The sequence below is a fragment of the Diadema antillarum genome, unplaced genomic scaffold, assembly GCF_040938485.1.
Source record: "Diadema antillarum isolate AM-2024a unplaced genomic scaffold, OU_Dant_1.0 seq00000889_RagTag, whole genome shotgun sequence".
Classification (NCBI taxonomy): Eukaryota; Metazoa; Echinodermata; class Echinoidea; order Diadematoida; family Diadematidae; genus Diadema; species Diadema antillarum.
In genome coordinates, this window is record NW_027271753.1 from 1109700 (window position 1) to 1135610 (window position 25911).

The following is a 25911-nucleotide window of genomic DNA, read 5'->3' on the forward strand; positions in this document are numbered from 1 at the left end:
TTTTCGCACGACTAATTTTTCGCGCTGAGCGGGGTAAGAAAAGTTTTGCATCTTTTTGATTCCACGGAATCAAGACCTCAACTACTAGAACATATGGCAGGCAAAAATATTCATGTGCCTTTATTTTCACGCTAGTTTCTGGTTGCCCGAAATGAGTGAAAATTTCAACATCGCGAAAATTTCCACTTTTACAGTATTATGATAATTGATTGATTGCATAATTGATTTGTATATGTGACAAAATGTAATTTCTCATAAGAAAATTTTTAAAAATATAGATTATTAGCAAACTCTGCTGTCTGATATGCTCTTGGTGGAACAGATGTTTTACTCTGAGACTGAAAGTTTTTAAATATCTTCAAATATAGTTTGATAGTCACAATATAATCTCCTTCATTGGTGATCACTTGTTTGCAAAAACTGCCTGTCTGTCTGTACAGAAATTAAGTTTGCTTTTCTGTAACATGGTCTGATTGTATATGGATATTTGCAGACAAATTGCTGTTAAAAAATGGTTTTTATTGTCGGATTTTTGCTATTAAGGCATATTCTCTTTGTGTGAGAGAGAACCAATGCATGTTTCTGTAGGGCTGAATCATTCAAACTCATGTCTTAATGTAGCAAAAAGCACTGATTTTTTTTTTCTCGTTGTAATTGAGAAGTCAACATATCCCCATCCCACCATGTGACAGAAAAAAAAAGAAAAAAAGCTGAACAAAGTGCTTTGCCCACCACTGTTCCATTTTGTCTTTGCATTATATTGTCACAGAGTAAATATTCTGATCAGCAATGAAAAAAAAATTGAGCATTAATACATCTTTGCTGAAATTTTTGACTGAAACAAAAAATAACAAACACCCAACTAAGAAACACACACGGAGAATAATATCATCAAAGTTGTGAATCCATAATGTGAGATTATACTGAAGTTTAGATAAATGTTAAAGAATGGTGTGTTAAGAGATTGGTTGAAAATGTAAATGTGAAAGTTTGTTTCACTCTGATATAAAGGGCATTGCTGTTCAAAATCCCCTGCAGGCAGACTGTACTTTTCTGTACTTTGGAAGAAATTTATGTCTGCTTCATTTGGTATGCAGGTAGCAAACTTGCTCGCTCATTAACTGCAAAGATATTGGCAAGGGAGTCTTATTTAGCAAATATTTTAAACTAAGAAAATCTTCAGAAAGAGGCACTTATAGATTCTCATCATTCATTACAATTTGTACTCCAAGTTCGACAAGGGGGAGGGGTGTGAACTTAACACCTTTTGACAGGGGATTAAGCATTTAGGTTGAGGTTATATCATGACTAATGATCATTTGTGAAAAATTCAACGGAGTCCTACGGGATTTTGGAGTACATATAGTCTGCTGACCCCGTGGTACATTCTTCTGCACTATCGCCAGGACAAAGCCCTGCTGTGCAGACTGCCCCCACAGACTTGTAGGCCATTAAAGATCTGTGGTGTCTAATGGAACATCATTACCATAAATCATTGTGTGTTTTCTTATTAATCTGACTATGGTTCCCATTCGATGTCTCTTTGAGTAGGCACATGTCCAAATCCATAATGCAGCAGTCGATGGTCCTGTCCCTTCATTGTGGTCGCTGTCATGAGGGGTGGGTTTAACATCCTTTGGGAGGCTGCTCCCAGTATCTTAGGGATGCCTCCACCGATGAATGCCCCAGTTCAAGTCTGCAAAGCCCTGGCACTGAAATCCTTGTGACAGCTCTCCCATTTATGTTACCAGAAATGTTAAGATCCAGCTCTAAGCTAAATTAGGAAATTTATCTAGTGCCATGTATCTGCTTTGTAATGTTAATGCTAACACTCTGTTTAGATCTTTGACTAATGATATTTAATCTTCCATCAGAGTGGCGCTGTTTCACTGTAAGAATGGAAAATTATCGTACTTGTAGTATAATGGTACATAAATGAAGAGATTTAAGTAATAGAAAAGAGGTTTAAAAAAAAAATGTCTTGGCTATGTCTACCCTGACACAAAAAAAGAAGGTGTCTCCTCTATTCTTCAGACTTTCTAGTCACAGAAATGAAAATTTATTTCTACATCAATTCGTGAATACCTGTGCAGTAAAAAAAGAAAAAGTTTAATATCTATGTGAGCTGCACCAGTCCAAATTATTTTGGACCAATCATGAACATCAGTCTTGGACAGGTGAAATTCCCATATTTGTTTTCTTGTTAAAAGTCTGTCTTTTAATAACCCAAACTATTTTGGGGCTAGATTTACAAGTGCTTCATACTGAATTGAGAAATAATTAGCATTTCAAAGGAAATTGGCACTTTAGAAGGCATTCATATCTACTGCATTACAAAGATACAGTGTACTTCAGGTACAGATGAAAATGCCACATTTGATTGCACAACGGTTGCTTTCTTTAGAAGATGTTGAAGAAGGAAGACAAGTTCTTTTCTTCACATTATTTACATTGAAATTTGTTCAACCACTATTCAACAGCAAATGCAAAAATGGAGCAATATTAGTGACTGTTTTAACTTGTTAAAGACTAGTCCTGAGCACACTCAGGCTGGTGTCAATGGGAAATCTGTTTTATAGCTAAATCTGCTCATCCTCAATGGGTTAATAAGTACTTTCCTTATGCTGAAAATTTCTGATAATTCTTGCAATGCAAGACTACAGCTTAGTTATTTAGCCCTTAAGGACCTTTTGGCAAAGTAGTGTTTGAGCATTTCATGACTGAATGGTTGGTCTTTTATATGTTTTTGAAATTTCCTTAAAAGATAACTTATCAAGCACATAGTAAGCGAATTCCTTTTCCTGACAACACCTTTCAATCGTTATTCTGACATACTTTCATCCAATTTAGCTGTAATTGGAAATTTCGGACTGAGAGTTGAGTATTGTTTGTAATGAGTGAAGCAGCTATGAACATGGTAAATATGACAACATAGTTTATTCTTAGAACATTTAGCTGAATCATCATATAAATACATCATGTAGACGGAGATTTCAGAATTTGATTAAATATATCAAGTTATTTTCATCAGCATTCATTGGTATAGCCAAGAGTTTCAATCCTACTCAACATACTTACTACATTGAACAATGGCCGACAAAGTAACAATGCAGTCAGTAGCAGAAAGAGTTTTCCATTTATGACAATACCAATTCTTGTGATGATGCCATACAGTGAGCTCTTACACAGATTATTTTTCCTTTTTAGTCTCACAATTTAGTATTGGCATAAAAAAAAAATAATAATAATAACGCACTCAAGTCCATTAATGTTTACTTGCCTAAGTACTGAAAAGCAAGATCTTATCGCAGCATGAAATTTTCGCAAATTGCAGCCAATGGCCTTTTTTCCTGGCATGCAATTTTCTCCAATTGCCTCTGGCATTCAATGCATATATTTATTTATTTATTTATTTATTTCAATATTCTTTTAGCAGGGTAGCCCTTTCAGTTGGTTAACTGTTCTACCAAGGGGCCCTGCTCACATTATGTACAGATAAAAATGTCATGAACATCAAAACAGAGTACAAACAATGAAATAACTTATACTACAAATCAACCACTACACCAAAACAAATATATAAACAAACTCAAACATTAATACAATTACAGCTTAATAACAGCTTGATAGGGCAATCAGAAAGTATTGCCACTTCACCTACCCCCCCCCCCCTTACAATCAATATCATACAATATCATCAAATTTCGGTCTTCATTATCATTACTTCATACCAAAAAAAAAAAACTACACAAACTTAATTAACTTAGTGATATATATAACACAAAATAACATAAAATCTCAGTTGATTTTAATAGATTTTCCATATGCATACTTTCATAACTGTTCAATCATGCTGAGTTCCCTGCATATTTTTTTGAAAACAGACAATGACTGCGCATTTCGAATAAAATTTGGCAAATTATTCCACATATTTGAAGCTTGATGATGAAAAGAGTTCTTAAAATAATCTGTTTTGGGGACAATCATAAATAAGGGACAATTAATGGCATATCGTGTATGAAATGGTGTGTGTCTTACAACAATTAATTGTCTGAGAAAACGTGGGCTCATCCCATTGATTATCTTATACAAGTATATGCAACTCTGATACTGAACTCGTTGATGTATTGATTGCCATTGTAATTTGGAGAGTATTTGCTTATGTGGCATTAATATACTGGCTTTCAGAACGATTCTTGCGTACCGATTTTGAAGTTTTTGGAGTTTATCCAAATGACAATGTGCACTTCTACCCCAAACAACAGTACAATAATCTATTCGTGGCAATATCAAACTATTATATAACAAATGCATTATACTTTCAGGCAAATAATATTTAATTCTACGAATGTATCCAATTATCCGAGAAATCTTACTAAATACTGCATTGATATGCTTATCCCATCTGAGATTACTATCAATAATCACACCTAAATATTTGAATGAATCAACATGTCCAATACTACAACCTTTATACACAATATGCAACTTATTCTTCTTTATCCTCCCTTTCGATCCAATTAACATAACTTTCGTTTTTTTGATATTCATAACAAGACAATTCATAACAAGACGATATAGTTTAGACAAGAACTTTCATGTGCATTTTGATGTCATGAATCTTGGTCTCACGAAATTAAAATGCATGTGAACATTCCTCATTTTAGTGTATATGAGAGCATGGTGGTTGTGGGAGTGTGTGTGTGAATACCAGATCAGATTAAAAACTTTGTATGTGGTATCCCAAGGGTTAATACAGCACCCATTTTCTGAGGATACATTGTAAGAGTTAGTGTGGTATCATCAAATTAACCCATTGCTACTCACTTCCCACCCAGGTGGAGCTAACAGGTTGCTCCATCTTTGACTATGTTCACCCGGGGGATCACATGGAGCTAGCTGACCAGCTTGGCATGAAGCTGCCGCCGAGTAAACCAGCATCATCTCCGTCCAGTACCAATGCCGACGGCAATTCAAACAGCTCGGCTGCTGGCAGCCCCGGTATCACTGCTTCCTCCTCGCCACAGGGTAAGTAACGGCTGGTTTCCCCTCCATCATCCCCCCGTCTCTCTCTTGTGCTGAGAAGAAAATGAGGATGCATGATTGCATGCTTAATAACCTGAGAGTGTGCCTTCTTTCTCCATTTTCTTACCAGAAACTAAAGGCATGATTAGATGATACCATAATTTTTAGTTATTCTGTTATCAATATAGATGTAATTTTCACCTTTTTTTCCACTGAGTAATATCATTGATGAAATATAGATATGTAAGTACACTAAAATGGATATACTCTAATAAAAGAAGGGAACAGTCACAGGACATGATTTATGAATGCCATGCAATAAAAAAAGAATGCAACTGAAGAATATGAGAAAAGAGAGAAGTGGGGAAAGAATGTACAAAGAGAAGATATCAGAGAGGAAAGATGGATAGAGAAGAAAAGGTGAACACAAGTATGCTAATTAGGACATGTAAATGGAAATGAGAAAAAAAAATCTGTAAGAATGTGTGTGACAGGATATAAAGAGTAGACAAAAGAAATGAAGATTTTTATGAAATAAGATTACTAATAAAAAAGGGTAGCAGAGAAAAAAAAATCAGGAGACTACTAGAAGAAAATACAAAGAAAAATAGACAAATTGGGGGAAGAGAAGCAATGGGACATGTGCAAAAGATGAACGGAATTTGCAAAGGGAAGCATAAATTGCAAAAACAGAATAAGAAGCTCATAAAGGGTTATATGGTAACAGTCTAAAGAAAAAACTTGAAAAACCATACATAGGGAAAGAAACTGAATACCACAGTTTTATGAATAAAGAAACATTGAATAAGCAAGGATGAAGATAGAAGATAGAGTAACGATAACGTAAATAAACTAATTTTTCCTCACAGCATAGCAGTAAAATTTAAGAATACTGAGGTACTTTATGCTTCTATGTGAAACATATTGAACATTCATTTTGAATCCCATTCAGCAAATTTGCATCTATTTAAAAAATGAGAAAATTACAGTGGAAGCATCAGAAATGATTCCTGTTTTCCCATTCCTAAAAAACATCTAAATAAAGGTGGTCCATCATCATTGTGATTGTTATTGTTGAATCAATTTTGATAATCATTGTCATTATGGTTAAATTCTGTGGTCATATCCATTATAATTCATATTGTAGTAATGCTATACGCATGGTGTAACGATAAAGCTAGCAGAAAATGTAGGAGTGGTTTAACCTGTAAAGGTAGTGAAAAAGATTGGAATGTGATCTTTTACAGTGCAGTCAATTAGTTTTAGATTATTAATGAATGCAAGACAAATCGAGCGTCTACCAACAAGCGCAAAATGTCTACAGCCTATGACAGTAGTTGTGTTATAATAAGCTTACACAGCCGTTTCATGATGTACAATGGATGTGTCCATGCTGATATGAGTAGATGGGGACTTTAGTGAATTTCATCATTTATTCTGAATTCACCTGAAGTTGCTCTTTCCAAGTCATGCTAACCCTTAGCAAACTTGTGGTAAATGTATATCACACATACTATTTCCTTCCTAAAGTGCCTAGAGGGTTTTTATTCTTTCATAGTGCGTCAATTTTACCTGATTGTCTAATCTAAATCTCTTTCATTCATCTCAACAAACTAATTCCTACATACTCTTTTGTCACTGACTTCTATGTATAGTGTATCTCATCTGTTTGTGTTCAGCTTAAACTTTCAGTTTTCTGTTTTATTCAGTTTTCTGTTTTAGAACACCTGTCTTTACTAGTTTAACAGTAATGAATATAGATATATTAGTTACTGTAAAAGTGGACATTTTCGGGGTGTTGAAATTTTCGCGCATTTCGCGCAACCAGAAACTAGCGCGTAAATAAAAACACGCGAAAATTTTTGCGTGCCATATCTCCCAGTACTTGATGTCTTGATTGCGCGGAATTAAAAACACGCACAACCATTCTTACCCGGCCAAGCGCGAAAAATTAATCGCGCGAAAATATCCACTTTTACAGTAACATTCACAGTGCTGGACATGTGTAACTGCCCTTCCATAGTTTCCTTTTTAAAATCATCTTTGCACATCATAGCACATGCACACTTATTGGACCATCACTATGGGTCAATATCATCATGGTATTTATCTTATTTCTGTCATTGTGATAGAGGAAATTGTTTGTCTTCTGCGAGCTGAAATCTATTTCGAGGTCAGGTTCTATTTCAAAGATTTGTTCCAGTCTGTGATTTCACTTACACTCCTATCTTAACCCGTTGAGGATGAGTTGAATTTGTTACGATGCTCATTTCCCATAGACACCTGCCTGAGAAAATGTAGGACCAGTCTTAAATGGGTTAAACTGTTCAAATGCAGTTGTTCGAGTGTAACAATTGTTGCCACCGTAGTAAACATTGACTCAAACTCCAGTATTGCTGCCTATGGTGCTGAAGGATGCCCATTGTGGTTTTAGCTGTGCGCCACATTTCTTTGTTGATAATCCTCGGTATTGAGAAAAGACCGCCTGAGGCATTCCATCCCTCATTTATACTTGTCTGTGGCCAACCCTTCCCTACTGGTGTTTTGGGTAGAGCTGGTAGCCACAGGCACTGTAAGTAGGATAAAAGACTTTGAACTGCTTATATCTTGAGCAAAATCCACCTGTTTCTGCAGAGAAAAGTGCAATAACTGTGCCATGCAAATGTCTAGGGTACAATTTCCTCTCCTAGTGTTTTCCCAATTTTAATAGTCAATATTTGAATATTGATTTAACCTGTCTTTGCATTTCGCTTTAAGAAAATCTGATAATTCAGTGGTGATATTTGAAAGAAAAAGTGTGACCAGCAAATTGTCCAATTTTTGAGATCTCTCAAATGTCTAGGACAAATTAGCTCGTCAAGGTCGAGCTGTGCAGAAAAAGGTCCGCCGGAAACTCAAGATGCGTAAGATTGCACGGACAAGAGGGACTGAGCACATCTTCACCAGAGAATACGATATGCTGATGAAAAATTCATGAGCCTCGCTCACATTCTGTGTAGTTTTCTCTTGTGCTACCTCCCTCCACTGTCTCTCATTGAGTCCTTCTCCCTTTAATCTGTTGAGACTGCCAAACAAATCGTTCCTCTGCTCCAAGATCAAATATGTGTACTGCACTTCGATGTGTTTCAAACATGCATTTTCCAGCCGACAATTTCGGATGTGTACCGGTTGCGAGAGAAATCAATAAAGGCTTTGCAGGCAAACTTGAGGTTTTTTGGATGCATGTGTCAACAAAGGGCAGGAGAAAATCACAAGCGGGTTCAGACTGCTCCTAAACACTCGTTTGCTTTGCTGCCTTCTTGTACCCCCATCTCTCAACGGCCCTCGCTCCTCCTCCCCTTAATGCAGCGGGACGCCTTCTCCACCTCCAGAATTTGGAGCCCTTCATTACCATAAAAATTTGTTAAAAAGTTTGGGTGTCTTCCGAGTGTTACTCTAGAAAGGGAACATCCATTCCTGATGATGGCTTCATGAAGAGGAATACATGAATATCAGAAAGCCGGGTGGGGGTGACGATTTGATCAAAATGGGAGCAATTATGGGGTGGGAAATGTATCAACATGTTTGCAGGTAACGAGGGAAATTGAGTGTATCTGAAACAAGGTTGTGTCTGAACTTTTTTGCCCCAATTTTGACAAATAATTGAAAGCACGGTGGTATCATTTGATATTTTGACCCTTCAACACTTTATCTCGCTCATTTTAGAAACGTAATGATTTATCATCCATTTATGAAATCTCAGCAAATGTTTCATGGATGCATTTTTTTTAATCTGTTGTATATATGATTCATATTTCTTAGGAATGGGGTCTTCAGCATCATCATTTATTTATATATTTATTTCAGTATTCTTTTAGCAGGGTAGCCCTGTCAGTTGGTTAACTATTCTACCAAGAGGCCCTGCTCACATTACATTGCATGTACAGATTAAATGTCATGAACATCAAAACAATTGTACAAACAATGAAATAACCTACACTACAAATCAACCTCAAATACTCAAATACAAAAATACAAACAAATTCAAACATTATTACTATTACAGTTTGGTAGGGTAATCAGGAAAGTATTGCCACTTCACCTACCCCACCCCCACCCCTACAATTGTTATTATTCAATGCCTTCAGACTTTGGAATTTACTCCGAGAGGTGTGGTGTTGAGAATTCCTCTCCTTTGGCTGCCATGACTGAGGTGATTTGAGCAATTCTGAAGATGAAATATCTCTCACAATATTAATGCGTACTGTATATGCCACATATTTAGCGAGTCTAAATTTTTGCGAATCGGAACTGCCCGACGATTTCGCAAGTGGTTAAATTCGCGACCGTGGAGTCGTTTACTGAATGGAGAAATGTATACGCGTACATCACATTCATAGTGTGATCAGAGTCAATATCTTCGTGTGTCTTTAATTTCGCAAATACCACCTGACTCCCAAAATTCGCGAAAATAAAAACCGTGCAAAATATTCAGCGTATGCAGTACGTATGTGATTTGAATAGTATCAAATCTTTGTGTGAAAATTTATATGCTGGTACTATGGTTTATGTGCTGCAAATAGAACTTGTCAGTTTAAAGAAAAGGTAATGAATAGTTGAAGAGTTTGTTTGCAAAAACCGATAAGTCCATTTTTGAAGATTTTGAAGTACGGTCTCTGTCATAAAGTACAAAATAATACCTTTTAAATGATATATTGGTCACTACATATAAAGATATATTATTGAAGTTATGGTCAAAAGAAGCAAAAATTTTCTTATTATTCTCTTTATTTTTCTTCATCTTTAATCGCAAATATCTGCACTTGGCAAATATGGACTTATCGGTTTTTGCAAACAAACTCTTCAGTTGTAGTAGGGGAAAAGAAGTATGCAGTCGGAACACATGAATATTTGGACTTATCGTGACAAAATATGGCTCTTCATCTTATGGTGTCAGATGTAGCCTACTATGAGGAATGAAAATAATTTTGATATATACATGTACTTCACTCATTTTAGGCATGTGCTTCTCTTTTACAGTGTATATTCAAATGTCTATATGGGCATGCTGTGTTATTTTGGTTTGATGTAAAAAGAGAAATGCAAAATAAGATCATGCATTACGGAGATTGAAGGGGGTGTATGCTCACAATTATCTAGAGCTTCTTTTGAGTTTATTTCCAAGCTGCTCTTTGAGCGCATTTCATATTCTTACAACACACTTCCACTGAACAATATCACAAATCTGGGCCCCATTTTATCGAAAGATAAAATTGATTGTAAATTCCCTTACCACACAGGCTGTCATAAACTTATAATAGAAATCAACTATATAATAGATTATAACTCTTCATAAAACAAGGCCCAGCAGTCATAAAATAGAAATTAAGTTTGTAGATGTTTTGTACACACTTTTGCTCGTGTAAGTTGATTTACTTCACTTCTCTAACTGAGTTATACTGTAAATTTCATTCAAATATAAAATGTGAGAATCAAATCCTGGAAATCACAACAGGCTCTTTGAAATGGTAATGGTAATAATAACACTGATAATAATAATAATAATAATAATAGTAGTGGTAGTAGTAATAGTAGTAATAACAATGGTAATAATAATAATAATAATAATAATAATAATAATAATAATAATAATAATAATAAAGAAGATATAAGTAATATTAATGTGATATGATATGCTTAACATTTCAAGACACAATCTAACTTGATGTTGATCATTTGAGTTAAGATAGAAACCTTTTTTTCAAGCTAAGTGATGCAATCAGTTTTATCATGTCATCTGATATTGAGAGTGATCGTGTGTTTGCCCATTAAAGCACCCACCACATCCAATGAGTACTGCCATGTCTCTGGTGACTGCAGGCAGCCAGGCAGCTGGAGGACTGTCTGTCTGTCTGCCTCAAATTGCATCACTCCATAAAAGGGCAAATGAGTAGTAATTAACATTTAACGGATTGCTGCTTTGTCATTCACCTCAAAAGATGATCCTGTGTCAACAGAAAGTCTTGTTGGGGGTGCTGCACCACCACAAGTGAGCATGTCATGTTTGAGATGAGTGTTCTTTGTATCATTCACAAAATGTCTAACAGAGATAAATACACATCCAGCCTCCTTATTCTGACACCTCTTTCATTTCTTTACTAGTTGGCTTTTGCATGCAATGCTTTCAGGTCAATTTGCTGTGTAAACGCCTGCCAATTCCCTGGTAGCGTGCTTCCAGAACCAACACCACGAGAGAAAATAGTCGTAAGCAAACTGCTCAGGAGCGGCCGTCTCTTCCACGGCAAACAGACTTCACTGGCAGGAGGCTGGCCGCGTGTTGACATGCTACTCGGCCGCGATGCCAGCTTCGCCCGCCAACTCAAGATGTGCGCTGGAGTGCAATCTTGTCTTGTCAAGCATCCCTGGCTGGGCAGAGCTACAGCTTCATATTTTTTTTTCTTTGTGGCTAACCTTCATCTCCGATATCGTCTCTCTCTCTCTACCCTCTCCGTCTCTTCAGACCTTCCTGTCTCAGAATCTCAGTCTCCTTCTCCCCATCTTCCTCTCTTCTTTTCTTTCACTCACTCCCTATCCTTCTCTCGTTGCAGCCATCATGAGTGGGCCGTACTAGAGTGTAGTAATTAGCGGTGAGATGGGATGGGTATTTGTACGGTACTTGAGGAACCACGCTGTAAAGCGTTCATGAATTTATATTGGGCGGTCTTTCACGCTGGCCAGCACCACTCCGGTGACGCACTCATCTCTCCTCCTTCTCACTCTCCCTCTCTCTCTCCCTCCCGATCTTCCTGTTATCTTCTGTTTGTCTTCTCTTCCCCTTCTCACCTCTTCACACTGTCCCTCAGTCCCGGTGAGTCTGGTTGAAGTCGTGAATGCATCCAAAAGCACCTCTGTGGTTTGGTCTCCGGGGGAAACGGAGACCGCGCCGTTCCTCCCATCCCTCTCCATCTGCCGACTCTCTCCTCCACAAGTCTCATGGCTATAGTTCTCCTCCTGGAGTTGACACTTCAGAGATTTTCATCTTATTCACATTGTAGATAGTGTTGCTGTCGTGACAGGGCGACCAAGCTTGAGCACGACGGGGGGATGATTCTTCTCCTCTGTCAAGCCGAAGGTTCAAGGTTCAATTCATGATTGGCACATACTACTGTCACAGGTCAAGAATTTGACTCTAACTCTTTCTCTCTTTCCCAAGTACATATATTTTTGTCCTTTTGTTTCAGTTTTTATGTATTCTCCTAAATAAAATCTATTTATCAGCTAGATATCACAATAATAACATGATAATTTCTTTTGTTGTAGAGGACTTAGTGTGCATTCTGCATTTTAGTTAATTCTGGCATATCATGTGAACGTACACAGTTCTGAATTGGATTCCAGGCATTATTGTTGTCATACCAGATGTATGTTAGGGAAAAGCAGAATTCAAGCAATGCAGAACTTACTGGAAAAAGACATTTGTTGGTTAAAGATGCACTCAAAGTTTCAGAGAATCTAAGAAATTTGAAAGCATCTGAGTGTATTCTGTCTTTTATTTTGCCACTTTCAAACTAGGATCCATATGATCCTTCATGTTTTCACTATAGAGACAGCTCTGAAGAAATGGGTGAATATTTTGCACTTTTGGGAGAAACCGAATATGAATACCCTCTATTCTTTCCTTCCACCCAGATCACTTTCAGTTATAAGTCAAAAGTGACAATTCAGATTTTAGTCCTGCTTGGAGGGATGAAGGATGACACCGTGGCAGCGGCTTTGATAACTCCCGAACTGAGAGTCCCAGCCACCTCCAGACTACCGCCTTGTGACACTCTGGGGAGACATAACGACTGATACGTGCTTGAAATTATTGAATAAGGTTTTATCCGCATGAAAAATCGAACATGGCTAATGCCATACCACATCCTTGCTTACAAAAAGGGAAAGAATATTAGGGGGTGAGGGGAGGAGAACCAAATGCAGTAAAGTTGTGGTGAATTTGATTAGCATTTATTGAGTTTTTGCAGCAACCAAGAATCGATATTGGCAAAAACTTTCTAGTTGATCAAATTGTGGTGAACTGCAGTCATTATACAATGTACAGAAAATACTTGTTTGCAGGAAGTGTATGATGACACATGTATGACCAAAAAAAAAAACTAACAAAAAAAATTGACGTTTGAGTAAATGCTAGAACAGATAACAGAGTGTTCCCCAATTGTCTCTTTGTCAAATCCTGATACCACTAAAAGTTACATTCTGTTTCTGTATTGATTCTTATGGATACAAAAATTACCCAAACTAACTTTTCTATTGAAAAAAAAAAAAAGTTCTAAATTTTTTTCTTACAAGGCAGTTAATGCCTTATGTCTTCTTCCAAATCTATCTCTTTTGTTGAGGTGCATCAGTAATCCACATTGAGGAAGTTTGAATGAACAAAGAAGGGCTTGTTGGTCTTTTCAAATCATAGACTGAATAATTTCCTGTCTGTGTGGAAATAGTATTTCTTTTCATTAATAGGCATGAATAAATATATTTTGATAAATGAAAAATAATGCTGCATTTGGGATGCTTCTTATGCAGATCAACTGGACATACCCCAAGATTGATGAGGACATATGATGGAAGTTAAATACAATTTTCATTTTATTATCATTCATCACATGTGTGTTTGTGTGTGTGTGTGTGTGTGTTTGTCATCATAATAATCATTTTTGTCTTCATTTGAAATCAGCAACTATATTTTTCTTTCATTATTTGCATTATAGATGTGCCTCCTAAGCAGATATTTGTTTCCAAAATGACAATCAAACATTTACCGAGAATAGCAACATAAAACATCAGATAAGAAGAGCAAAATGAAACAGGTTTAATTTGGTGGAATCAAGCCACAGTGCATGTCAGTAGCCTTTTAATCCATTGAGGACGGGCTGATTTTGCTACAATATGCATTTCCCAAAGACACCTGCCCGAGAATACTCAGGGCTTGTCCTCAACTTGTTAATAGTATAACAATCTCTATGCCAAAGATGTGTCATATGCCAAAGTTATGTATGTGTGGCAAAGTATGTGTCATCAAAGTTGAGGTTGGTGTGCACAGAGGGCATACTATTGTGTTGTTTCTATTCTTTCTTTCTTTCTTGGTCATCCAACCAGTAACTTCCAGCAATAGATACGTAATTCCCTATCATCAAATTATGCATATTTTTCTCTGTCACTTACCAGAAGTGGAGAATATGGTGGAATTAGAGATTGAATCAACCTGAAGCTATGATTTTTATAATCTTAGATATCTGTGAAAAAAACACCCCATTTTCAATGAATCCTACATTTGGTGCATTTGGTTACTTGAATCATAAAAGGTAGGTGCAATTCTGCATTTATTTTGTTACTTTTGGATGAATGACATCAGAGACAGGCTGTCAAATGATTGCACTGGACCATGTTATGAGGCGCAAACCAAATTCAATCATCATAATGGAGCCTGGTGTTAGATAGAAAGAAGAGGCATGATGTATAACACCTGTCACCGCTATGACCAGATTTCTTTTCCTCAATTTCATGAGTTGGATTTCATTATTCTTTGATAACCTGCCTACTTACACCTGGATACATTAATTTCATTCTTCTCCATCCGGACTGACTACCATTCATAAATATATGCCCACCCCGGCCCTGTGTCAAACTCTTCCTTGCCCACATCAGGTGTTTGTTTGTTGTTGGGTTTTTTTTTTCACCCATATACTCACAGACAGTCATGCCAATCTTGTAAAAATGATGAATTGAAGACTTGATGCCATTTCATTATCACTTTGGAACAAACATAGTCGTTGGAGTTTAAATTGTCCCCCCAGTCTTCCATCTATGTTGCCACATATAAGATTCAAAGAGACATACGGACTTCTTCCTCTAAAATGTGGGGAGGGGGAATACATATGATTTTATCTGGAGAAAATTGGAATTTCATCTGCATTGTGCATGAGTTTTGATCATTATTGCATCAAGCTACTTTGTTCAGCAAAACAAGCCTTCCTCAGATATTCTTAATCTTCTGTTTTCAATTTTCCAATTTTGTCAAAATGTTGGCAAAATCACCTTGCTCTTGGTTTGTCGAATTTGAGTTTTGCATTTTTTTTGGGTAATACATACTAGTACATTTACATATATATAGAGTAACACAGACAGTGGACGTCCCTGTTTTATGCCCATTTTCATATCGTGTAAAGACACACATACACACACACATACACACACATGCACACACACTGTTGTGCCACTACCCAACATTCCTGCATACACACACACACACACATATACCTAAACAGATAAATAGAACTACACTCTCATTCACACATATAAAGAAAAAAAGGAAAAGAAAAAGAAAAAACAGTTTGCTTATGTCAAAGTAGTAGACAAATATAAACAAAAATGAAGAGAATTCCACAAATATCCCTTTTATCAGCAAAATGAAAGAGTACGGATCTCCTTTAGAAGGTAGGGGGTGTAACATAACCCTTACCATACATCAAAAGTAAGTCCAGGGAATGTGTACTTTAAAAAAAAAAAATCACATTTCTTGGAAAACTTTTTGTAGTTGCTTTGTATCATTCTTCTAGTATGACATCACGATTTGATGTTGCTTTCTTATTCTATGATGATGTCACATTGATTTAATCAAAACTTTGGTAGTCCAATTTTCCTCAAATTTTGCTTATGTGTCCTCCACTCTTTCTGTATTCACACAATCTGCTGATATGATAAGGGTGGATCCTGCTTTAATCTGTTGACTCCCAGAATCTACAATTTCTGTAGTTTGAATTTGTATTGTGTTATCACAAAACTGCTCTTCATCTTCTAGTATTACATACAGTAGAAAAAAATCTTCTCTTTAATTTGAGTCCTACAGAGACTCCAACTCTCCCGCTTTTGACGGGAGATCTCCCGCTTTTGACGGGAGATCTCCCGCCGAAAGCCCATTTTTGCAGAATCTCCCTTTCTCACGCTTGAGATTTGATTTGTCCCGCTTGAAATGATTTCTTTAATACTTAATTTCATTGTATGTTGAAAAATAAGCCTTAAATAGTGCGAGAGAGCATCTAGAACCCTAGACCGCAAGGGACTTTGCGCTCGTGATGTGCGCTTTGCGCACATCAAGCATGTCAAGTGGGAGTCTCCCGTTTGCTAGGGGTTTCAGGCGAGAGAATCTCCAGATCAGAAGGTGCTTGGGGTTGGAGTCTCTGGTCCTATTTTGCTCATACATTGATGTTTACCTAATTCTAATGTGATGGATTTGGTAATGAAGCATGGACTATATGTTACATAAGATGGGGAACTCTCTATATTTTGCATTCTGTTAATGAAAATGAACTTTCTAGACCCTTTACATACAGACATCAAAGGAACTCTCTTTGGTGAGCTTAAACAGATTTTGTTTTTCACTGTCAAAGTGCTTTTGCCTCTGTTCAGCTAATATTGACATAAATCATCAAAGGCATTTTAGACATAAAATGGTAATTCTATACATAACTGCAGTAAGCATGTGAGGTCCCAAGTTGTAGCTGTGAGATCATAACACAGAAGTGTAATACAGTTGAATCACCCTCCTTTCATCTAAATCTATTTATATATTTATTTTATGTGCTTGAAATTCAGACAAAACAAGCCTGTTAATATATATTTGCCCTTATTCACAAAATTTTTAGGTATAAAGTACATAGAGAGTTCATGTAAAACATTGAGCAGTTTATGTGAAACATAGGAACAGGGTTTCATCTTTGCAATAGAAATTCACATTAAGTTGTAAAACTAATTTCATGTAACTAGAGCAACATCTGACAATACTGTAAAATATGATATTTTTGCGGCATGAAATTTTCACGAATTGGAGCAGACAGCCTTTTTTGCGGCATGAAATTTAATTTAACATTCAATGCTTATAGTGTAGACAAGAACTTTCATGTGCATTTTAATTTCGCAAATCTTGGCTCTTGCGAAATTCGCGAAATTAAAATGCATGCAAAGATTCCTCTTTTTACAGTAAATTGTGTGAAGTTATACAGTACTTAATGAAAAGGATGATTGTGCCTCAATAGCTTGAGTACTTACAGTGTATCATTTTGTTGGAATAGATATTGGAAATGCCAAAAGTGCTATCATGTTTCACATACTGTAAAATGAGGAATGCTCGCGTGCATTTTAATTTGGCGAATTTCACGAGAGCCAAGATTTGCGAAATTAAAATGCATGTGAAAGTTCTTGTCTACACTATACGCATTGAATGTTAGAGGTAACTCGCGAAAATTTCATGCCGCGAAGAAGGCTGTTGGCTCCAATTCGCAAAAATTTAATGCCGAGAAAATATTTTACACTAAATGTTTTACACTACCATTTCTTTTTTAGTGTTGTTTCTAGGTGAAGTTAGTGAAGTGGCACTTTGATTCTTATAAAATACTTTTTTTTCCTTCCAGAATTTCCAGTGTACTAAACCTCCCCCTAAAAAAAATCAACAAAAACAAACATAATTTCATTTCAGATGACTTACATTTAACTGCACACATTTTTTTTTTTCCACTCATTGATATCCTTGTACCTCGTAGAGCTATGCCAAATTGCATTATTCTTACTCTGATAATAGTATTCCAATTATGTGTGATTGTACAAAACAGGAAAGGCACAGTGTGTCCACAGGAGGGAGGAAAATAAAGAGATAAAAGGATGTGTGAGGGAGATGCTAAAGAAAAAAAAAGCTCTTCATATGAGGTTGAGGAGGTGAAGTGATAGATTAATTTCTAGGGGTGTGGATTTTTGTTTGCATGTTGATTAAGAGTGGGAGGTTGGTAGGATGGGATAATGACACGGGGGAGGGAGGGACTAACACAAATGACCACCAGGGGAGTCATGCCGGGTGCTATGGATATATTACCAGGGCTTGCCCCTCTTTCATCCTCTCACTGTCTCTTTCTTACACTCCTATCCCTGTCTGTCTGTCTGTCTGTCTGTCTCTGGCCTGGTAGAGATGAGTTATTAGAGTGTGACCAATAGGAACCCCCACATCTCAGATGTACTGCCTGGGAGACAGTGCTGGTGTGTGGTTGAGATGAACAGCATCATGACATTGTATGAAGCAAGCTTCTTGATGGCTTTTTTTTTTTCCCTTTATGGTTCTTGCTCAACAAAATGAATCTATGTGTATCGGAATTAAGGAAAACCATCAATGGATGAATGGGTGAAAGATTAAATAGGTTTGTTGATGTTATATAGGGATATATTGGTGGTGTATTTGGAGTACATCGTGTAAGTGGTGTGTGGTATGAAAGAAGCCCATGCGGTATGCAGCAGTCTACACCTTACAAGTAATTTGTTTGTGACCCCTTTTCTTTTAGAATCATGTGATTGGCGCTCATACAGTGGTTAGTGGTCATTTTTTAAGTGGTCATTTTTAAGTGGTCTTTTTGTGAAGTGCTTGATTGAAACCTATTCACATAGCTCTGACTGCGTATAGTGACTCAAAGCATTTCATTCAGTAATAATCTTAAAAAGAGCCTCATGGAACAGTGCTGGGTTCATTCAAATTAGAACCTGTTTGCAAGATGATACTGAAGTCTAGAGATATTGTCAATATGGTAGATGAACAGATGATACTACAATACAATTATTAACCCCCAAAAGATGAAACTGAAGACGAACTGTTGAATACACATAACATAGATTCTGGCAATCAAAATTTTGATACAAATACTCCTCATAAATGAATTGATCTTGCTTAGTCCTACAGAGTATTTAATGTTAATGTCTGTAGCAAACATGGTCATTAATATCGCCTTCTTTGCTAAAGTCACATTTCTGGCCGAGATGCTGGATTAATCATCATACTTGAATATCTTGTTATTTTGTCCAAAGAAAGTTCTGAGGAATAACTTTGTTATGAGACATGAGAAACTCATTATTGAATTACAAGTCACCTGGATTCAGGTCATGCAAGAAGGTTGCTGCCTGCAAAGTTCTTCATCCATATATCCCTGAGGAAGAAGGTCACATTTAATTGCCAGATGGGCATTTTGAGTTTTCAACTAAGAACATAATAGATATGAAATTATTCATTTATTGCTCTCTTAATTTCTTTATTGTTTAGACACTAACAGGTCATTCTGTTTGGGTAGATGTCACAGCTTTGTATTTTTGCTTTCACAGTGATTTGTTCACTGACAGCTGATCATGAAGCCCTATTTTATCATCAGAGGTATATCAGATATATGAACACGATTATGTACTGTATAAATACAGTCAAACCTGTCTATAGCGGCCACCCAAGGGAGATGAAAAAAAAAAGTGGTCATTTGAGCCAGGTGGTCACTATAGACAGGGTACTTCAACATGGCTTTTCTCTCAGGGGAAATTGTGTTTAATGGCTGTGTACTGAAGTTGGCGGCAATAGACAGGTGGCCACTAAGACAGGTTTGACTGTATAATCATATCAATAAAACATTATCATTCAATATGGCGGCCATCTTGATATGAAAGCCATCTGCACTTTCTGCAGGTATTATTGCTGTTGTACTGTTATTTACTGTACTCTCTAATTCCTTATATTTCAAGATTATCTTAAGTCTATTCATATATTTTTTCAGTTATTATTCATCATTTCTGTACCTTACTACATGGCCTCTTTCTGTCTTCTGTAATTAATGAACTTTATGCTGTAAATGTTGTAAAATATCAAATACTGCATCCTTTACTGAAAGCAAAGAAATAAAGTCCTTCCTGAAATAAGAAAGCAAATAAAAATTTATGATATATTTCATTCGATAATGAAATCAGTTGAATATGGTGGCATTCTTTACATTGCATTAAATGTATAATCCACACACACACACATAAAAACAACTAGAGCTCCTATGTATTAAAAGGATTTCCAGTAAAAAGAACATTACTACTATCTTAATGAGATATGAAAATGGTCTTAGCGTGCAAACTAGAAATATTAGCTGTTTAAGACAATGTGAAACAATGTTAAAGTCATTCATGACATTTTCATCATTTGTTTGTTTTTGGTGAAGGAAGAAAATCACAGAAGCTCTTCTCTACACTGTAAACCTGGCAATGAGGAAATAATTGGAGCAGTAATATGTGTGAATTGTCCAATAACTATTCATTTGTGTTCATGACTGCAGAAATATATCAGCACAAAAGAAAAACAGCATTTGGGCTTTTACAAGGTAAAAGGGTACATATTACGGATGTCAGGTTATTTTCTGTTTCCAATGTGCATTATCTTCCAAGACAAAAATAATCTTTGAGAACACTTTAATGAGAGACAACTTTGCCCCGAAAATTCTTCAAGCAAGCAATATATTAGAATTTATGCCAAAATCTAAATTTTGGGGTTAATGTACATTATGCTGGACTAACTTCTATGTACTAACATATGAAGGTCAAAATATAAATGATAACTGATTTTTTTTTTTAGCTGGATGGCTTTATATTGTATAGAAAAGATAATACAGCCTCTGAATTCTATTGAACACTATGTACAATTTCTAGACTTAGTGGTTAATGAGTTTTAGATTTTATTTCAAACTCAAAGTCCAAGGATTACTTCACATATGAGGTTGTCATATTTTAGCCTTTAATTCTTTTCTTTTAAGTTTATCCCTTCTATTAATGGTGAGTCATTAACTTCCCATTCTTGAGAGTGCATCTAAAGGTGGGTCAGCAATTGTTTTGTGTTATATGATTGGCTTTCATTTGATACCTGTAGAAATTTCAAACAGAGTATTAAAAGATTAAGAGAGAACTTCAAATGTTTGAAAATGATAGAGTGAATGGTGAGTGAAAGTTTATTGTTATTTCCATAAATAAACTGGTTCAATGGAAGCAAACTACACATTATCAACGTCACAGTACGTGAGCATTTATCCCGCAATGATTCGTAAGGTATTTGTGCTGGTATATCATCCTCACTTTAATGTGATCAGCCCCCTGCACCAAAATTGATTTAAGTTAGAACAGTAAAACTCCACCTTCAGAACTGGGTCAACTCACTCACAGGGTCACGATTTTACTTTAAAAAAGTAATAAAAACTTTCTATAAACTTCTTGCAGATGACTTCTTGATTTTTTTCTTCAGATAGTTCTTAATGATAAAAGATATTATGGTCTCATTCACCCAGGGTAGCTGCTGCAGTGTTAACCCGTTGAAGATGAGTCCTTAGTATACTTGGGCAGGTGTGTATGGGAAATGCATGTTAAAGCAAAATCAGCCTGTCCTCAATGGGTTAATACTTCTCTTCCTGAAGGACATGACTATATTGCTACCCCAGGATTGGCTGGTACCCATCTTTACACCAGGGTCTAGAAGTGCATTGTGGGTAAAAACATGCTGTACAAGGACGTTAGCCCCATTCAGGACTCACACACGGAATGTTTTAATGTTGAAAGTCTTATCCATTGTGCGTGATACCCCCGCAGTTATGGCTATGGATGCTGGTTTCACAATGAATATTATGCTTACCCCTGTTAATTTCAGGTCATGGAGGTATTCTTCTCACCATTAGTTAGTTAACCCACTGAGGACAGACTTATCTTGCTCTATCATGCATTTCCCATAGACACCTGCCCGAGTATACTCTGGACTCGTCCTCAACGGGTTAAGCTTATACTTATATTCAGGTGACTTCAGCTTAAATGTGACCACGTATTTTTGTTCCACTCTTTTATGCCAGCTAGTATAAAAGACATATTAATGACTTTTAAGATAAATGATATCATGGAATCTTGATTTAATTAATAATGTAATGCACCATTGCACAGCTGTGTGTTCACAGATCAGACAGTTCAAAGACAGTATGACACAATCATGTGATTATGATTATGTAACTTTTATGTCAAATGTGTGTGTGTATATATATATCATATACATGTGTATTTATATGTATATATATATGTGTATATGTAAAGAGAGGTAGATATGGAGAAAGATAGAATAAAGGGTAGAATTAGAATGAGGTTAATACTGTATTGGCATGGTGACCGTTTATGATAGCAATGCACTTTTGAGGGGTCATGACACAGATATGTTATGCCAATGAAGAAAAATGAAATGTCTTCTTCATGTATAAATGATGTCTAATGGTATAACCTCCTACAGCTGGGCAACACCCTAATGTAGCCATTAATTGGATTAGGTGGGATGGAAAATTCCTGTGATGATGGGTGGGATTCGGGGAGTTTGTTTAAGAATGGTAGGAGGGAAAGAATGCAGTGTTGGATCCAGGGACTACCGCACCGGGTGCCCCCCCCCCCCCCCCCAGCTTTATTTTGTTGTAAAAACAAAAGAAATAAAAAGAAAAAAATGGGGGAGGGATGTGTGTGCTCCCCCCCCCCCCTTTAATTTTGTAAAGGTGCCCCCTGTTTAAGGATTTCCTGGATCCGCCCCTGCAATGTGTTGGAGAAGGTGCACGGCTGCTTGCCTAAAATAACTGTGGTCTGGATGTGATATTCAGGCCAACGAATTCACCTGGAAGGTGATGAGAAATACTGCTCACTTTATTCAAAGAAAGAATTGATCATTCATTGGAATGATACACAAACAGACCTGTACTCCGTGACAAGGGAGATGAATTCATCTATAGAGCAGTTAGTCTTCAAGACAGACTGTCTTCTTTATTACAAGGTGTCAGTCTGATAGTGATATATCCTTTTTTTATGCAAGAATAATTGCCCTTACCTAAGCAGTGACTTGACGTTTAAAGAGTCATGAAGAGAAATGTTATATATACACATTTGAAATATTTCCATCTTTTCTTGACAAACTTGGCATTTCTTTGATGCCAATGGGATGGACCAGTAATACAATTGTATATATGCATTTGACATCACTTTCATAATGATTATGTCTTATTTTGTATAATAACATTACAATAATTTTATCATTATTTGTTGTAATCATCCCTATGATTGCCTTGTGTGTTGATGAATCTTAACTCACAAAGGTGTTGGCTGGAATTCAGTAAAAATCATGGCAACAATACCTATCAAAATCTTATTAAGCATTGACATAATATCATGCATGGACAATATGCAAATACGATTATCATTAATCTGTTGAGGACAATTTGATAATGTTAGAACACATTTTCCCTATAGTCATCTGCCTGGGTATTCTCTGGACTGGTCTTCAGTGATAGATACAGGTATAGATTATTTGGCATGATTGTAGAACAGGTCCAAACATGGTTTTATTTTTAATTCTTTTCTTTCATTGTTCTTTCCTCTTGCAGCTGCAGGTACCATCATTTATGTCTCTATGACGGTCTAGTTGGTGTTTTGTCCTCTTCCTCTTTCTCATTCTCTTCTCCTTGTTCCGTGTGTTTGTGTGTGTGTGTGTGTGTGTGTGTGTGTGTGTGTGCGTGAGTGTAACAGCCTGTGTTGATTTTCTTTCGGGGAACCTACTCCTACAAGCATCTGCTTCTATGTAGGTTCCCTCCTCACACAATTTTATTTATCCGTCATGAATGTACCCTTGAGAATAATTTCATTTTATTTTGTGCTATGTAAATGCTTTTGTATATACTGAACTTATAACTTTTAGTTTATGTGTCACTTTACATGGTCATTGATGGATGTTGTAAACACAACATTGTATGATTTGTGTGGAAACCTAATAAATGAAGTGAAATGAAAAGTGATGTGAGATTTCACCCTTTATTGAGCTTAAAACAGACTTCTCCATCACATCATGTTGAATTCTTGGAAATTTATAGTTCATTTTTCATTCATCAAACCAAAAATATGAAAGTTGAAGAATCTATTGACCGATTCTGTGACGCGCTATGTGTATTTTTGGCATGGGCAGCGCCATTACTCGGTGTCTCAGCCGACCCCCCCTTCCCACCTCCCACCCCTCTCCCTACATTAGCACGCGCGCAGAATGAAAAACTGCTTTAGCCAATGCGCGTCTCGTACTGAGTGCGCGAATGCTTGCTTAGTGCGCGAACCTTTGTTACAAGTGCGTGATAAACATGTTGCCCGGGGTGGAGGAGAGCAGGGGGGGTCGGCTGAGACACCCACTATGGCTGCGCCCAGTGCCATGAAATGTCTGCTGCCCTCAACGAACCCGAATCGGTCAATATGCAGAACTCAAACTGTTAATCTACTTTGCTGCAGCATGGTATTACAGATATGCCAGTATCTGCTATAAATCTCAAACACTTGTTATTGTATCATGCTGACATTTGTCTGTGTTGATGACAGGTGTGATCATATACAACACCAGAGCTTATATAAATGGTAAGTGGATTTTCTCACTTGGGTGTGAACCGTACAAACATCGTGCAGTATTTCTAGTATCATTTATTGATGTAATCATTTCAGAAGACATGAAATCTAATTTCTTTCTTTTGTTTTGTCTATTACACTCATTCAGACGTCGCCCTCAACATGACGGCAACGTCTGGAAAGATGGAGAGGTCATTTCTGATCCGCATGAAGTCCACTCTGACCAAGAGAGGTGTCCATTTCAAGTCTTCAGGTTACAAGGTAGAGTCACCCATAAGAGTTATGTTACAACCAGAAGGTCTCATCTCTCTGTAGGATAGACAGACATGAAATCTATACCCTTGTTGCTCTTACATGACTACATTAAAAAAAAAGTCAACATTGATTAGAAATGGACAGGACTGCTAAAATGCAGAGCTTGTAGTTCGTGGTCCCCTCATAGACAATAATATCGTCGGTTGAGAATGAGAAGGGCGTTAAGTTGTCCTCATCAATCTCACCCGATGATATCTAATTACTGAACGAACGAGACTAGGCAAGACTGCATACCAGCACTACTTATGAGGTCATTCACATTTCTTTCTTTTTTTCAGAGAAGTATTGAAAAGGTGAAGTATAAGGACAACGAAAGTGCACAATCTGTATAGAACCATTTTAGAGCCTGAAGGTTACATGGGCAGTACAGTCATGTTCAAAGTTAAATCCTTCTTGCCCTCATCCTTGCACTTCCTGTGTCAATTATGACCATTTTCACTGTGGTGCTTTTTTTTCTCCTCACATAAGGAATATTGAAATCAAACACAGTAGAGATAAATAGTTTAACCCAACTAACAAACAGTAAGTGTGATAGTCCAACCTGGTGAACTGTAAGGACTTTGCTGAAAGCTAGGTTTAGGGTTAGGGTAAGCTACGGTTAGTTAGGGTTTATGGCCAAGTCAATCCCTTTGTTCAGAATGAATGAAAGTTCTGGAAGCAGTTACAATCACAGTGAGTAAAGTTGGCTCACATTACCATACAAACTACACTGCACCATTCCTTTTGTTCTGACTCCTTCCCAAATGCTGTGTGAGTTTTTATTTCCGTACACTTTTCAGGATATGTGATAAAGTCATCATGATTTTCCCCTGACAGGAAACCATCAGAGCACAAATTATATTTTTCAAGACTTTTATTTGAGGTTAAAAGTTGAAAGGGATGATTAAAAAAAAAATCTTTTAGAGTATCCAAAACATTTGGAATAGATAACATCGTGGGCGGAAATTTCATTGGCATAAAACCAAGTTGAGCTTCTCTCTTCCCCCCCCCCTTTTTTTATAAATAGCAAGCTTTACATTTGCAACACGAACGCTTAGAAGATGCAGCCAGGTTATACAATATAAACACATGCATGTGCAGAACACTATAATTTCGCTTAAAGGACAAGTCCACCTTCATATACATAAGGATTGAGAGAATGCAGCAATATTAGTAGAACACATCAGTGAAAGTTTGAGGAAAATTGGACAATCCGTTCAAAAGTTACGAATATTTTAAGTATCTGCACAGTCACTGCTGGAAGAGAAGACTACTACAGTGTATGATGTCACATGCGTACAACTATACAAGGAAAATTAAAAGAGAATTTCACAAAACTTT

At 36.7% G+C, this 25911-nt stretch overlaps 1 protein-coding gene across 2 annotated transcripts in view; it reads left to right on the top strand.

The window, feature by feature from the left end:
- Window positions 1-25911, top strand: part of LOC139740857 (uncharacterized) — a 130077-nt gene that overhangs the window by 83944 nt on the left and 20222 nt on the right. For both annotated transcript variants that reach the window (XM_071651437.1, XM_071651438.1), the window contains exons 6-7: window positions 4839-5028; window positions 24425-24537. In XM_071651437.1, coding sequence (XP_071507538.1) covers window positions 4839-5028; window positions 24425-24537 — 303 coding nt within the window. The remainder of the gene's footprint in view (window positions 1-4838; window positions 5029-24424; window positions 24538-25911) is intronic.